The sequence below is a fragment of the Populus trichocarpa genome, chromosome 4 (genome assembly GCF_000002775.5).
Source record: "Populus trichocarpa isolate Nisqually-1 chromosome 4, P.trichocarpa_v4.1, whole genome shotgun sequence".
Classification (NCBI taxonomy): Eukaryota; Viridiplantae; Streptophyta; class Magnoliopsida; order Malpighiales; family Salicaceae; genus Populus; species Populus trichocarpa.
In genome coordinates, this window is record NC_037288.2 from 17,189,793 (window position 1) to 17,205,298 (window position 15,506).

At 34.3% G+C, this 15,506-nt stretch overlaps 2 protein-coding genes across 4 annotated transcripts; both read right to left on the reverse strand.

Annotated features, from left to right (window-relative positions):
• Positions 1–1,260: 1,260 nt before the first annotated feature.
• On the reverse strand, positions 1,261–4,210 carry LOC7461189 (plastid division protein PDV2). Its single transcript, XM_002306040.4, has 2 exons — positions 3,734–4,210; positions 1,261–2,009 (listed from the first exon to the last, which is right to left on the reverse strand). Exons 1-2 carry the CDS (start codon positions 4,043–4,045, stop codon positions 1,371–1,373), a joined length of 951 nt encoding a protein of 316 aa, XP_002306076.1. The 5' UTR covers positions 4,046–4,210; the 3' UTR covers positions 1,261–1,370.
• Positions 4,211–7,382: 3,172 nt separating this feature from the next.
• Positions 7,383–12,022, reverse strand: LOC7461190 (uncharacterized). Of its 3 annotated transcripts, none has more exons than XM_024599208.2 (11): positions 11,786–12,022; positions 11,048–11,126; positions 10,852–10,938; positions 10,340–10,456; positions 9,757–10,182; positions 9,230–9,636; positions 9,052–9,151; positions 8,878–8,937; positions 8,715–8,801; positions 8,371–8,499; positions 7,383–8,183 (listed from the first exon to the last, which is right to left on the reverse strand). In XM_024599208.2, exons 1-11 carry the CDS (start codon positions 11,863–11,865, stop codon positions 7,884–7,886), a joined length of 1,872 nt encoding a protein of 623 aa, XP_024454976.2. In that variant the 5' UTR covers positions 11,866–12,022; the 3' UTR covers positions 7,383–7,883. The 3 variants fall into 3 exon arrangements, with proteins under 3 accessions (XP_024454976.2, XP_024454977.2, XP_002306077.3); XM_024599209.2 differs by lacking the exon at positions 11,786–12,022 and adding an exon at positions 11,451–11,738; XM_002306041.4 differs by lacking the exon at positions 11,786–12,022 and adding an exon at positions 11,353–11,738.
• Between the last annotated feature and the right edge of the window lie 3,484 nt (positions 12,023–15,506).

The window sequence follows — 15,506 nt, forward strand, 5'->3', positions numbered from 1 at the left end:
TCTTCTTCATGGAATTCCATTATTTGACCACCAGAGCTTCCTGCTCTTCACTAAATGCACTTCTAATCTTCTGCTCCTCTCCACACCTTTGCATATTGGCATATAATAAAATGAATACCACAAAGACAGGGTATTAAAAAAGGGTAAAAGAAAGCTACTTCTAGAATATTTTGGAGTTCTGCATACAAACCCATGTAGTGATCCCTCCCTCCTGACCCATGATAACTCCATGGATTGCTGATGCAAAAATCTTAGACCAGATTTTTGCATTACATAATGCTTAGAGACATCTCTTATGTCACATTTCTTGATGCCTGTAGCTGTAAGTTTTAGTTTAGTTTTTTACAATATAAATTAAACAAGTCAAGAAAATGTGATGGAAAGCAAAAGATACTAACCATTAGAGAGGATCATAGCAGCCCTTGAAGTAGGAGTGCTGATGTTATTTAGACTCGTCGTCTGGTGAATTTGTAACAGTGACAAAGAAGAACAAGGGAAGAAATACTTTGTAACAGTGAAAATAAACAGTCGAAATTTTGAAGCACTGGCATAGGATCTATGGAAAGCAGCCTCACCAGTTAGGCTCTGTTATTAATAGAAAAACTTTGGCTTTTCCAGATGGCCGGAACCAAAGAAATTTATATATGAACCTTTCAGGTTGTGGTGGGGCCAACTTTATTTTTTATATCTGGTGGTGTCATTCCAGTAGAATGCATAACCTGGGACAAAGGATTTGTTGAAAGAAGGCAAACATGATTTGGACTCGCTGATTATTTTGAGTTTTTCTTTTAACTTGGACATGTACCAAGCTGGAACAAGAATCTGGATTCAGAGAAAAGGCCAAGGAAAGTAGAATATGAGGAAAGAGTTATAGACTGAAACTAATCTTAGTATCGCTGCTAGAGTTGTAGAACCAATAATGGCCCCATGTTAATGGTATTCAAAGAAAAACCAGTCCATCCAGGGGTCAAGATTTTCTGCAGTTCATGCTTCCAAGGCTCAATCGAGGAGGCCATGGCATTCAGAGAGAAACCACATTCGATACTGTTAGCTGATGCTAGCAAGCCCTCAGGATAAACGCAATAAATTTGAACATTAAAAAAAAGAAAAAAAAAAGACAAGGACTGCAACGAACAGAGTTTTTGTATAATTTGTTAAGCAAACAATTTCAATTAGGATCTAATAACGTAGCTTCTCTGATCTGGAATACAGGATTTCCAATTATTGAATGCAATAAGGATCATTAACACTGTAGACCAGTGACGCAAACTCTTTCTTCACTTTATAATGAAAAAGGTACTGTACAAACGCTAGACAATTAATCTACAAAACTTTCAAAAAGAGAGAATAAAGATAGACACCAGATGAAACTAACCACTCCCATAGTTTACATCAGGCTTTCCTACCAATGAATTAAAAGGAACTGCCACCCTTCCTTTCACAACACACCGGGCTTCACCATCTTCCAGCACAAGAATTCTCCCAGGTGGGCATTGAACGGCTTCTTTCCTCTCTTCAAGTGCTGGTTGCTGAAACAAGCCCAAAACCTTAAGAGGAGCACCTTTTTTCCCAATGCTTGGTCCAAAACCTGCCAAGCTTAACACTGAAATTACTCCAACAAGGGTAATCACGGTCTTGGCTGCTGCACTTATGAAATGTCCCAATCCTTTTCTTGAGTTTTTGGATGCAGTTTGTGCTTGATTGCCTTCTGGCTCATCCAGATGCCTCTTCGCTTCACCAGCGATTATTCCATTGGAATTGCGTGTGGAAGGAAAGTGATACAGATATCGACTGTTTAAAACCAGGGACTGTGGATGGCGGCTGGGATAAGGAGGAAGCAAGAGGTCATTGTTGTGCTCCACTGTTTCCCCAGCAAATGCAGAGGCTTCCTTTATTACTTCCAAGTCTTCCCCTCTGTACTCCTTAAGCTTATCCAATAATATCTTGCGGCTATGTTCAATCTCACTAAGGGCAACTTCCTTTTCATAATGTTGCTGCTGCTGCAGAGCCTGGCCACCAGAGGAAAACAAGTAAAAAGTTCTTAACCATTGTGTATTCCATCTCACAGAAGTTTGTCTCTATACATGTCCTTCTATTAGATAAAGAAGTATTACATATTGATTTTGGATAACACCCATATGCAGGACCAAGAAACTTTGGACTCAAAAGCCCACTATCTGTTAATCACAAGTTATTTATACTGCAGTTAACCCTCATGCCAACCCATTATCTGCACACACACTTGCACACTAGAGGAAGGAAATTACATTAAAGAAAAAAGAAAAGGATGCATGCATGCTGAAAAGTCAAAGGGTGCAACAATGATTGGAATATCGCACTTCAAAGCATGATGAAGTGAACCCCGATAGGATGCATGATCAGTTCATGAAATGAAAGATTGTTTAAGGTTCACAGAACAGAAAACAACAAAACTGATTTATCAGATAGTACAAGTACTCTACAACATCACTGTCCATGTGAGCCTGTCACCCACTTCAACATGGACAAGGGTCTCAACGATCAAAGTTTTAGTAGCATGCCCTTTTACTAGTTCATAATATGCACAGGAAAACCCTGTGGAGATAGAGCACATTCTGATGAAGGACAAACATACTTCCATAATTGACACCCCTGTACATGTTTACAAGTTACTCCATCAAATGAGATAGCATCCATGAGTTAGCAGACGTGAAACTGAATTCTTGCCAAGATCAGGCAGCAATTATTAAGTAGTAGCAAAAAACAATTTCTACCAACAAAATCAGTCTTAAACCAGTTCAACTCATTGTCATTGTTATGGGCATCCACTACAAACATACAGGAACACTGAAATCATTGCAGTTAGAGCTCGATATATAACAACCATTGCAACTTGCAAACACGCTAAGCTTTCAGACAATAATCTTTTGCTTGCCGCAATCTTGAATAATAGGTGCTTGCCCAAATGATTTTAGGACAAGGTCAAGTGAACCCAGCATAGATTCAAGAGAACAAGGCCACCCAAACAATTAGTTGCATTACATTGCAAAGTCTAAGGGAGTGTTGGGAGAGTTTCTGCTTCTACTTTTGGATGCTTTTCAAAAGTGCTTTTAGCTTAAAAAAGTAATAAATGGATTTTTTTGTGTGTTTTTTTTTATGATTTTTGATATGTTGATATTTTAAAAAAAATCTGAAAAAAAAAATTTAATCCATTTCGAGCGAAAAGCTATTTTAAAAAATACTCCAAACCAAAATCTCAAACACACACCAAGTTAAGCACAATTTGTAAAATTAAGTACGGAAATTTCCCATAATGTACAAATATAAATTAATCCATGATGATCAAAAAAAAAAAAAAAAAGAAGCAGCTACATCTCTACTTTCATAAGCACAAAATCTCCCAACTGCTAAGTACCGTTTAAAATCATTCAAGACAAATAATCACAAGAATCAAGTTCCTTGCAGCAATTCAGCTAAAAAAAGCCAAAAACAAACAGTAAAGCAGCCCCGACCTTAAAAACCAAACCCTCGAACTCACTCCCACTCCCAATCATAAACTTTGAAGCACGATCTCCACAGTGAACCAAAAACCCAATTTACAAGTCTCATTTATTACTCATCAAAGACAAACAAATGGGTCTCCTATATTCTTTCTTAAAAACACACTGAGTGCCACCAAAGTTCGGTTTTTACAACAAAAACCCTACCTTTAACAAGAGCATAGAAATTAGAATCATAGAAAAAGAAAAGAAACCTGCAAGTTAGAGAGCTGGCTCTCAAGGGACTCAAAAGCATCACGGATGAGCAAAAGCCTCTCGGTCTCGTCATCCTCTCCTTCCTCTGCTTCACTCAATGAAACCCCATCAAGAAATTCTGAATTCTCAGGACTCTTTTTCTTCCATCCTTTCTCTCCAAGACCCTCACTTTCTTGCTCCTCTTCCTCGAAAGATGGAGTCTTTTTGTTGCTGGTAATGCTGGTGGTGGTTGCTCTATGGATGCAATTACTGATCTTTAATCTCAAGTCTATGGCTTTGGCCAACACAGCTTCAATTCCCTCATCTTCCATTTTTGTTTCTCTCTAAATGGGTTTTGTCGGCATTGCAAAAAGAAATGGACTTCGGAGTTTTGAGTGTTTGTATTGTGTTGTGGAGGTTTTTTCAAGGGTTTTGTTGCTTGAGATTTTGGTAGTGTATATGATCGTATTAGTGTTTGAGATTTTAATAGGGTTTGTATCGTGACGGTGGTATATGTTTTATCTTACAAATATATTAAAATTATATATTTTTTATTTTTTAAAATTTATTTTTAATATTAAAATTATTAAAAAATTTAATTTGATGAAAAGAATAAAAAATTAAAAAAAATGAAGGCAAAAGCAAACATACTTTTGACGGGAAACAGAAGCGCCAAAAAACAGTGCTGCGTTTGGGCCATTTTGTGCTGTTTAAGAGATTTTTTTAGTATTTGTAGGAGTAGATATTTTGGTGGGCAAAATCCTGCATGGAGAAAGTAAATCTTTAGCTTTATAAAATTATATTATCTTTTCTCTTAACCGTTCATTTATTTTCCATGTGAAATCTTTTTTTATTTTTTAGTTGGGCCCTTCCTGTTTGTACTGTGTTTTTAAAAAAATTTAAATTTTTATTATTTTTTTTACTTTAAATTAATTTTTTTTTTGTTTTTAGATTATTTTGATGCGCTGATATCAAAAATAATTTTTAAAAAATAAAAAAATATATTATTTTTATATTTTTATGAATGAAAAGCATTTTGAAAAGTGATCATAACCACACTCTCAAACATGTTTATAAGGTTTTTTTTAACCTTCATTCAATTCAAACTCAACATAATATAAAAACAAAATTCATTTATATTTGATGAAAAAAACCTACAAATACATTGTGTTTTCACAAAACTTTAACAATATTATCAATTATTTAGGTAATCTTGATTTATTCCAAAATAAATTATTCCCATTTTGATTCTTACACTGCATTAATTGTAATTGAGTCTTTTCATCTATATTTATTTATGAATTCCTTTAAAATTATGCCTTTTTTTCACTAAGGACATCAATTTTGTAGGGAATTGATATTTTATGTTGAACAAATCTAATAGAACAAATAATTTTTTTTTTTTTTTTGAAGGATATGGAGCTTCGAAGGAAAAAGAGAGAAAGAAAGGGTGTTGTGTGGCTAAGAGAAAAGGTGCCCCTGCAATTGGCCTGTGGTGCACAGTGCACATGTGACATGAGAGCAAGGTTTTTGTTCTCATTTAATTTATTTTCCAAAATTCTTGACGAGGGCAAGTCCTCGAGCAGTGCATTTGTAATTTTGACCAAGACTTTGGAGAATCCCATATTTTCTGAATTTTGAAACTTTTTCCCTTCATTCTAGCTGGGAGGCAACTTGTTCTCTGTCGGATAAAGCTAGCAAGTAACGTTATATTATCTTGTGACCTTTTCTCTCTTTGTTTTTTGCATTTGGTCAAAAAAGGACAGTTATTGGTGGTTGATGTTGGGTTTTCCTAAATGCATACACACGGGAAAAAAACAAGAAATGTAAATTTTTTTATTTTTTAGTTTCAAGGAATCATAAGTAAATTGTTTAGGGTTTATATAAAAATTATATGAGTATCATATGTTTTTTTTTTTACTTTGAATATTTACTTTGAAATTAAGTTGTTGCAAATCATAGGTCATCTAAATATCTGATCTCTAATAGTAATCTATATGAATCACCAATAAAAAATCTTTTAAACCCTTTAAAAGAGACAAATTATTATATCTTTGAGTACTAGCTCATTTCTTTAGTGTTTTAGACGTTTTTGTATTGTGCTCTTATATACTGTCATCTAATGTCATGTACAGAAAATAAAAGACATGAAATTATATTTATAGAGAAACCTAAAAATCCTATAAATGGTAAAATATCAATTTACCCCTCAAATAATATAACATATATTATTTTAGGATAATTTTAGAAATTTATTGAATCAAGTCCCTACTTGGTTTTTTTATAGGTCTAGAATTGTAATCTCTTATATTAATTACATTCTAGTTTTTAATTTCTAAAACTTATTTACAATCAACTCACATTTGATTAATCATTCCATTTTAATTTTTGACTAATGATTTTTATACATATGACTCATTAGGTTCGTAATAAGTTGGCCCAAATCATAATCCTAAATAAAACAGAATTAAATAAATTAAATAATTTAATTTGTTATCAATTTAACAATTGATTGATTTATATTTGAAGATCAACTATAATGTCTAAGTAATCTGTAATGATCCTTTAAATATTAGAAAAATTATAAGTGGTTTGACTAAACCTTTTAGTGAATAGTTTCTCAATACAATTATTATCTCTTCATCAAGAATGTTACGATTTAGACTTTATAGCATCTACTCTTGATTAAGACAACATGTGATCAGGATTAAAACATAACACTTCTTATATAAAATAGCTTAGTGATCTTAAGTTTAAGAATTAATTACATAATTATCACATGAGTCTTTTCATAGATAGAAGTGAGCTCTCCATATAAAATTTTATCACAGGTCAATTCAATGTACATGTCATCTGACAAGCATCTGCATATTAGTTTCAAGTATCCCTCATACCCTAGTTTATGAGAGCAACTACTTTCTTTCATAAAGAAAGGAACATAATATGCATCGATCTCAACAACTCTAATCAATGTAAAATCTTAATAGAAAATTAAGCAAGAATATTTAGGAACAATGTTTTAATACAATAAAATCTCATAATTATAACAACTTCATAATTTCTTATGCAAAGCATTTTTGTTTCACAGACTTTATATTTACTCTAGATTCATTAATCAAACATCATTGAATATTAACGATAAATAAAACCCTTATTAATAATAAATAAATTTTATATGAATAAAATCAATGCTATGTGTAACCAACCGATTGATTACAAGATATATTCTCTAATAATTGAGGCTTAAAAGGGAGAGTCAATTGTGTAACAGTACCATAGCCACATAAGCCATTTGAACTTTGAAGTTGTAAACAAGAGAGTAAAGATAAATTAGTGAGGGTTTGGTATTGTAATACAAGATATTTTTACAAAATAGTTTTTCCTTGAAAATATATTAAAATAATTTTTTCAGGTTTTTTTTTTATTTTTTACACCAGCACATTAAAATTATTGAAAAAAAGTATAAAAAAAAAAACATCAATTTGATTTTTTCAAGACAAACACACTTTTAAAAATATCTAAAAACAAAAGCTATTGCACTTCCAAACAAGCTCTAGCACAACCGCAAAGATTGCAACCAACATATTTCTCATTCCATTATCCTTCCTCCAATAATTTAAGAGTTCACAATTAAGAAAAAAATAATAATTAAAATAAAATAAGTATGGATAGAGATGGTGAAATTGCCATTTGAAAAAGTATTAAGATACTTCTTGTAAAAAAAAACCCTCTGCTCAGACATTCCTATTTCAAAATGGTACACAATATGGATAAATATTACACAAAGTAGAATCAACCATGCTATTAACTTTTGCTTCTTTTGCATCATGTAGATAAGAGAAGTGGAATGACAGCCAAATCACAAGAATGCTGCTCTAAGAAGATTGCTGATCATACAAGCTCAAGCTATTAGAGTATACTTTTTCTGATCTGGCCTTCAGTTTGATGGATTCAAAGCTCATTATCTTCAGCCCATTTGATCATCATTCTTCTTAGATAGACGCTTCAATTTGGTGTCTAAATCAACTTGGCACCACCTTGTGTGCCATAGATTTTAGTTATGAATATAATCTGTCATTCCACATTATATTGCAGACATAAGTTGAAGAATAGCACTGCTTCTTAGCTCCAGCACGCGGAATCCCACCCTTACTGATGGAAATGAGATAGCTAGGCTAATTCCTTGGAAAGGAGATAGCGAAACGAGAAGTTGTGAGGAATCCACTCAATTTTCTTGCCAAATTTTCTGTACTGACACTCCTGAATTCTTTTCTTCAAATAATTGGGCAGTAAATGCTCTATCATTTCCACCAGACCAGCAGGGCAAAGTTCCAAATCCTTAGCAAAAGACTCTACAATCTTCGAAAGAAGAAGTTTCTTTTCTTTATTTACAATGAATGTTGATTGGATGTATTCTTCCTTCGCAGCTTCCAGATCCTCATACACTCTCTTAGGAGTGTACGCTCTAACCTGAAGAATCGCAATTCATCACTTCAATAAGGAGCACAAGAAGGTATAGAAAGCTATAGGAGACATAATTTTTTCATGTTTGTGTTACTTTGCAACGAATAATTTTATCAAAGGTCTGATGTCTAAGCTCCTTAGAGATATAAAACAGTATTGTTTTGCACTGCAAGATATGAATAGCGGAACATACTGCAGGATCAGAGTAACTTCCTGCACAAAGTGCAAAATATAAGCGAGGTTCGGGATGATGTATAGAATAAGCTTTCCTTCCATCTCCATTCTTGAATTTTGTCTTCGTAGAAAATAGCTGTCGCAGCCACTGCATCCAGATAAAAGCAACTCAGCTTCAGTCAAAGATAACATTCCTTGAATATTCCAATCACAAATGGATTGGGACTTGCAAAGGAATTGAATTCAAAAGGGACAACAGGCTTGCTATAACCATCATTATTGAGGCAGCCTTAGTTAAAACTGAAACCAAATCGTGCTAGCAGGCAATCTTGTTAAAAGAAAGTTTCAGGGAAGCAGACTTACCGGTCCTGGACGGAGCAACCGACATCCCAGAATAGAATTCTGTATCATGTCTACACTAACTGTATGACCCCCAACGTTGTATGCTGCCTGAAACATACAACAGCTTTTAAATGATGCTATTCATGCTTGCTTCCTTGAAGATGATCAGAGAAGTTTTTCTCACCTTGAGTATTAAGGACATCCTTTTCATATTATTCTGTGGAATGCCATATACTAAATATGCCTGTAGGACAACACAATGCAGTGGATTGCATTAGCTCATAGACCAAAAGCAAAACCAGAAAAAGGAACAGGGTAGAATATTGACAATAACATAATTGGACCTTCAGAACCTTACATGCATCACAAGTGCGTTGTGAACATTGATCCAAAAAGCTAGCTTCTCATCATGTTTCATCTTTCTAGGATTAACCCCTTCTAGCCGAGAGACAAGTGACCTGAAACAGGATTAACCCCTCATAGTATTAGACCATATGGTGAAAGTGCATTTTATCTGCTATGGCCACTGGACTCACCTAAAATCTTGTAGCTTATGTTGAATATATCTCAGCTTTTGAGTATCTCTACAAATTCGTTGGACCTTGACCATTGAGCAGTATGGTCCACTGAATTCCTTGGAGGCTCCAACGTGGAAAGGGTTGTCAAGTGATGAATTGAAGGATGAATAGTTCCCATACTGTGGGCTCCATGTATCACCCTGGCCTTGTGATGAAAACTCATTTGGTGATGAAGAGATTGAAATTTTGGAGGAAACATAATCAGGGTTGATCAAAGGCGGGTCTGCAAGCTCACAAAATATGGTCGAGATTCTCCTGATCATCTCCTCGGAAAGCCAGTTCGGCGAATCTGGTACGTCATAGCGAATAGAGGTTCCAAGATGATCTGCTAGACTGATTGCATTTGAAGTATCATTCCGAGCTAGCTGTAAAGACAAGGACAGAGAACCGAGAAATACAAAAAATTACTATTCTTTACCAAAGTTCAGTTGTTTAGGAACCTTGCTGGAATAATTGTTAGGAACAGTTCAATTCAATCAAGTTACCTCCAACATTGACAGTGGGAGAGAATGGCACGAGTCTACTGCTCTGGCTACTGATCGCGTTGTTGGAGAAGTTCCAATAGACCGCTGAGACATTGAGGAGTGACATCGATGAATGCTGGAATCTAGCAGTTTTTCCGGTCCCCGAGTGTCATTGCGTTCCTTGGTCAGTGAAGTAAGATGACTTGCATTATCAGCAGAATGGTCCTTATCCGACATTATATCATTCTCCTTTCCAGGAACTGATGGAAACATTCCTTTATGTGTGTTTGAACTCATTTTGAATCTCTCATGGTCCCTTTCATCTTTGGTTGACAGAGATGATACTTGTTGTTCGAATGTTTTTCTGTACTGGGAGAGAAGATATCGTTCCAAATACACCACTTCCAATTCCAAAACTGCAATTTCCCTAATCAGTTCCATAGCAGGCTGCAATTTCAGTAAAATGAAAGTCACATTGCTTTTAGAAGCAGCTAGGCAGAGCATTTAAATGAACAAGTAGTGATTATAGTGCATAGAAGTAGGTGTATATATATATGCATTAGCAAAATGCAACTTATTATGGATTCACAACTAGAAATTTTACCTTGGGGATTGACTTATCTGTCATGATATCATGGGAAAAAGGCTTACAATTTAGTGCCTTCTCCAAGGTACGGCGTACCAGAACCTGGTCCTGCAGTCGGTCTTGAAGATCTAGGATCTGCAGAAGAGAGGAAACAACTTGCAGTAAGTGAAAAGCTTGTTGCATTCTAAAATATCACAAATAACAAAGGCTCTTCTCTGTTTTCCCTTTTCATTCTCAGCTGTGGACATTTAAATATGAATCAGTGAAGTGTTCTTCTTGTGCAATGGTGAATTCTGTAAAACAAAAGTGGACATGGCTTCCTCTACGGATTGACCAACCATTTTTCCGGTATAAACTTGACATGCGTGACATAAAGCTAAGAGCAAAGCGTATGAAGAGTAGTCCTTGGAAAGTAACAAATTTTACAGAGGAGAAATAGACAGGGTTCCTGAGCAAGTACTAACAATGCAATCCTAAAAGCTTTGTATATAGTTTACACGGTTGCGAGGGATTTCGGTCAAGGTAATCACCTCTTGCTTTAATGAACTTTGAGCCTCTGTGTTAGGAGATTGCCTCTTCTTGGCTTCAATGCCATCCTCAAGCTGTCTCATTTTCTTCTGTGAAACAAAATTAACAACCAAACAAAGTTAACCTTAACAGAAGCAGAAATACCTGTAAACTAACGGCAGAGAATTTATTTTTAACTATCAAGCGGTAAAGGCTTACCGATTTAAGGTGACAAAACTCTTCAAAGATGTTGTTTGGTTCTTGTTTATCAGCAACAACTTTCGTTTGAAATGGATCACTGACAATGAAAAGAGTAGAAATGGTCAAGATAGATATCAAAAGACATCAATGAAGCAGAAGTTCTTCTGTTTTCCCCCTAAAACATGGTGCATCAGCAGCTCAACATGAAAAAACCTGAACGAGTGTGTGAGACTTGATGATCATTCCCTGACTAAAAAGAAAAATGGAGGCAAAAGAAAAATGCAGTTCATGGTTTCTAAGATCACTTGCAGTAAGAGCCATACAATTAACAGTTGCTGGTATCTGTCGGACCAAAAATGTAGAAAGTATGGGCATGAAGCTGCACCAATAGTATTATCAAGTGACAAGAAGTGAAGGTTACCAACTGTTAGCCATTGCCGGAAACCATAATATACTATAACTTGAACTTCTAGGCTTCTACCGTAGCAGCAATTTAACACTCAGAATAAATGTGAGACAAAGAATTAGCAAGAAAAGTGTTCATAGTAGAACTTAAGAATGAAAGCTACTTATTTGTTGGCTTAAAGATGTAAAGGTATGGACATGAAGCTGCATCAATATTAATGTTTAGATACAGAAAATGTATCAGCTGCTGACCATCCACAGAAACCATTTCCTTTATGATTTCTAGCCCTAGCATTAGCGGGAAAAATAATGATTTTAATATTTAAGAAAACAAAAAAGCTACTTAAGTACCTGTTAGAATGCTTGTGCCTTGAAACTCTTACTTCCATGAAATTGAACTGTTTCAAAGTTGAACCAAACCGACACTTCATTTCATGCACTGAGGCAAACGATTGCCTTTAGACCCCACAGTTGAGAATTTAGTGAAGTAGCATTAAATGCGTGGCAAATACTACCAGAAAGTATTGGGAATAGTAAGTAAAGAAAAATACATTACTTGAAGGAAAGATCCAAAAAACATTAAATTGTTACAGAATGAACTGTGTTTACAAGCCACAGTACCACATTGTATGGAGAGAGACTTGTCTCGCAAATGGGTTCTTGTTTTTTCTCTTCAAAAGTTGAGCTAAGACTAGTGGTCCAAAGAACCAAATCTGGGTTTTAACCAGACCTATCCAAGCCCCCCAAAGGCCAAAATACGCAGTTGTCCTATTAATATGTAGCACGTAACTATAGCAAGTATGATAAACATGCCTATGGATAAGTGCTATGTATATATATAGTACCATGGTAGATAGTGCTTAAAAGGGTTGTCATTTTTTGCTAGTCCCCTGTCTTAGAAAGCAATGCCACCTTTGAAGCTTTTGGCTATGGTGGGCTTTTTGCGTTGCATGAAAAGAAGCAAATGATCAGTTCATGGCTTTACCTTATAAGAATTTAAAGGTGATGGGAAAAGGTGCTTTATGAGGGAGAAGGAGACAAGAAACAAAGAGGGAACCTGACTTGTGATGTATATATAGCAAGAGTTCATGGGATTTGAGCTTCAACAAGATTTAAACTTTGCGCTTCATGTGGCTTTTATGCCATTTAACTTTGAAAGCATGAATACATTAATTAACAACAAATTAAGAGATCAAGACCCACTCATATAAAATATTCAAATTATTGTGTGATTACTACCAAATCGATATTACTTAATGATTTTGATGTCGGAAATAATCAAGTACAGTGTCTCTTTCATTCATAACAGTTGGATTTCAATCCATTCATCCCCTGATTCAAGTACTCGCAACAGGTGCAGAGACTATACTTTAGTAAAAGCTGGGAATTCTATCAAATATGAATCCAAAAGATCCTTCGTTGATGCTCATTGACTGTTGTCTTTTTTTTTCCAATCATACAATGAAAGGGTGGCTAGCTAGGGCTACCACATTCTGCGCTAATGGAGACTAACACAGTGCTACTGTTGGTCTTTTAAAACTAAAAAGAGAGAAGCATTTTCAAAAGGTGAAGGAACCTCAAAAGGGCTGAAAGGTAGAGGTCAAAGGGAAAGAAAATACAACAGATTGTTTTGATATGAAATGAAGGTTTTGGTGGGCTAACCATCGCCTCCCTTTCTTCCAGTGCTTGGATACAACCATACAATGCTCCTTTTGTCTGGTCAAAAAAAAAAAAAACTTGCTGGGGAAAGCTTCTTGCTTTTCATTTTGGGTAGAGTGCCATATACATGATGATTAGGGGAATAAATAAATAAATAAATAAATAAAACAGAAGAAATTGGTTAGAAAAAGAAAAATAGCAATGTTGAAAGATCTTCAACCCAAAAACATGTTTTAACGGCTACTCTAGTGGTAATTGTTTTGAAGTGGCACGTTTAACTAGAGTTCCAGGACCTTTATTTGATTAGTGATGGAGTTATAGACACATAAATAAACTAAGTTTTGTGTTAAAAATTGACTAATGCCCTATTGCATCAAAATAATTTTTGAAATTTGTTAGTCACAGGTAGGTTTTTTTTTTTTATTTACATTGCCCACTTTTTTTGTTTTTCTTTACACCTTATCAAAACAAATTCCGTTTAAGAAAAGAACGGTAGAATTGTCTGTTTGGGAGTGTGGTTGTGGTTGTTTTTCAAAGTGTTTTTTATATCAAAATGCATCAAAATGATGCTTTTTTATTTTTAAAGAATAATTTTTGAGATCAACGCATCAAAACGATTCAAAACATACAAAAAAATTAATTTTTAGCAAAATAAAATTATTTTTTTTGGAAATGCGGGTACAACCGCGTTTCCAAACGCTCACTAGTGGTTAACAATTATTTGGGTGTTTTTTTAAAATATTTTTGATTTAATAAAATATTAAATTAATATTATTTTTTTATTTTAATATTAAAAATTAAAAAATCTAAAATTTATTAATATATTTTCAAATAATATTTTTTTCACCCGTGAACTGCTACCCCTACACGAGCCTAACCACATGGGATGTCACTGGGGTCTTCGACGACTCCCATGCATGTAACTCTAGTCACATGCAACCAATTTCACTTTTCTTTTCTTTTTTCTTTTTTCTTTTTTTCAAATTGTAAATGCGTGGGTTTTGTAATACCAATACTTATCTGGATTGATCGATTGCTCCTCTGTCATGGATAAGAAGCCTGTGAGATTGACGAGAGGGGGTGCCGAAACCAACTCTTAGCAAATATACAATGTATGAATACAAGATTTAAATGAAAAATAATTTTGAGGATGTTATAAAATATAAAGTGCTTAAGAATATGTTTTTTTTAGTAATTGAATTATGGATTAATTATAAGTTTTAACAAGATAATTTATTTTTCGTTGTTTATGAAACTTATAACTTGACACGTAGAGAGTCTATAACCTACAAAAACATAATTTTTTAAAGGAATTTTAGGACCGTAATAACAGAGATAGTGACTTCGAAATAAATTGTTACAATAACTAAGAAAATGAGTATTTATTGTTAAGAACAAAAGTGTTTGTTTTGGTTTTAATATAATAAATACTCTCAAATTAAGAAAGTGTTTTTGCTGAGAATAAAAATTATGAACCTTTATTTTTATAATTCTAAAGACATTTATACTCTTAGAATCCTGAAGGAAAGATATCTCTTAAGGGTTTAGGAGGTTTTTATACCTTTATAACACTTATTAGGGTTATATCCCTGACTTTAACTTTAATATGAGATAAAATATCCATAATATTAACATTAATGAGGGATGAAAGATGATATCTCTTACATTGACATTTTTTTTTAAGTCATAATAATAAACAAATGAAGTTTTATGATCCAACATGAGGTCTATAATGATTTCCAGTCTTTTATGCTTAGCACACTGCTAAGTCCAAGGTCAATATTAATGAGTATGGCAGTGAGCAGTCAAGTCCAAGGTCAATGAGTATGGCAGTGAGCAACCAAGTCCAAGGGAGCCAAGTCTAGCAGCTCGTCAAACTCATATCCACTTGGGCTCGGCACGGTGCCAAATCCAAAAACAGTGGGTCTGAAAGCTTACTAGACTCATATCCATTTGGGCTCGGCATGTTGACAAGTCTAAAGGTGCTAGGTTTAGCAGCTCGTCGGATCTATATTCACTTGAGCTCGACTCGTAACAACGCTTAAAAGTATTGGGTTTGAAAGCAAACTAGATCTATATTATCCGAGCTTGATATTTTGCCACGAGCATCGGGTATGGATACAAGCTCTACCTATCTATAAATGAATTATCACCCAATCTTTGAACCTTTTAAAAAAACAATTAGATATTTAAGATTTATTTTTAATAAAATAATAAAAATAAAGATACATTAAATTTCTATAAATAAAAAATCTACGCAGGAACAAACAAGGAAGCTATAAATAATGGAATAGCAGTTATGAAAAATGTATTTCCCGAGACTTGAGTAAAAAATGAGATAAATTCAATTACTACCAAAGCCAAGTTTCAAGGATATTCATGTTCGGCTATCCTTGTGCAATTCCAGTTGTGA

Excerpts from the sequence above, each read along its gene's own strand:
- LOC7461189 (XM_002306040.4), bottom strand. The coding sequence starts at position 4,045 with ATGGAAGATGAGGGAATTGAAGCTGTGTTGGCCAAAGCCATAGACTTG. Across the intron at positions 2,010-3,733 it reads GCCAGCTCTCTAACTTGCAG|GCTCTGCAGCAGCAGCAACA; the intron begins GTTTCTTTTCTT and ends TCTGGTGGCCAG.
- LOC7461190 (XM_024599208.2), bottom strand. The coding sequence starts at position 11,865 with ATGAAGTGTCGGTTTGGTTCAACTTTGAAACAGTTCAATTTCATGGAA. Across the intron at positions 10,457-10,851 it reads AAAGTTCATTAAAGCAAGAG|ATCCTAGATCTTCAAGACCG; the intron begins GTGATTACCTTG and ends TCTCTTCTGCAG. Across the intron at positions 8,802-8,877 it reads GGATGTCCTTAATACTCAAG|GCAGCATACAACGTTGGGGG; the intron begins GTGAGAAAAACT and ends TGTATGTTTCAG.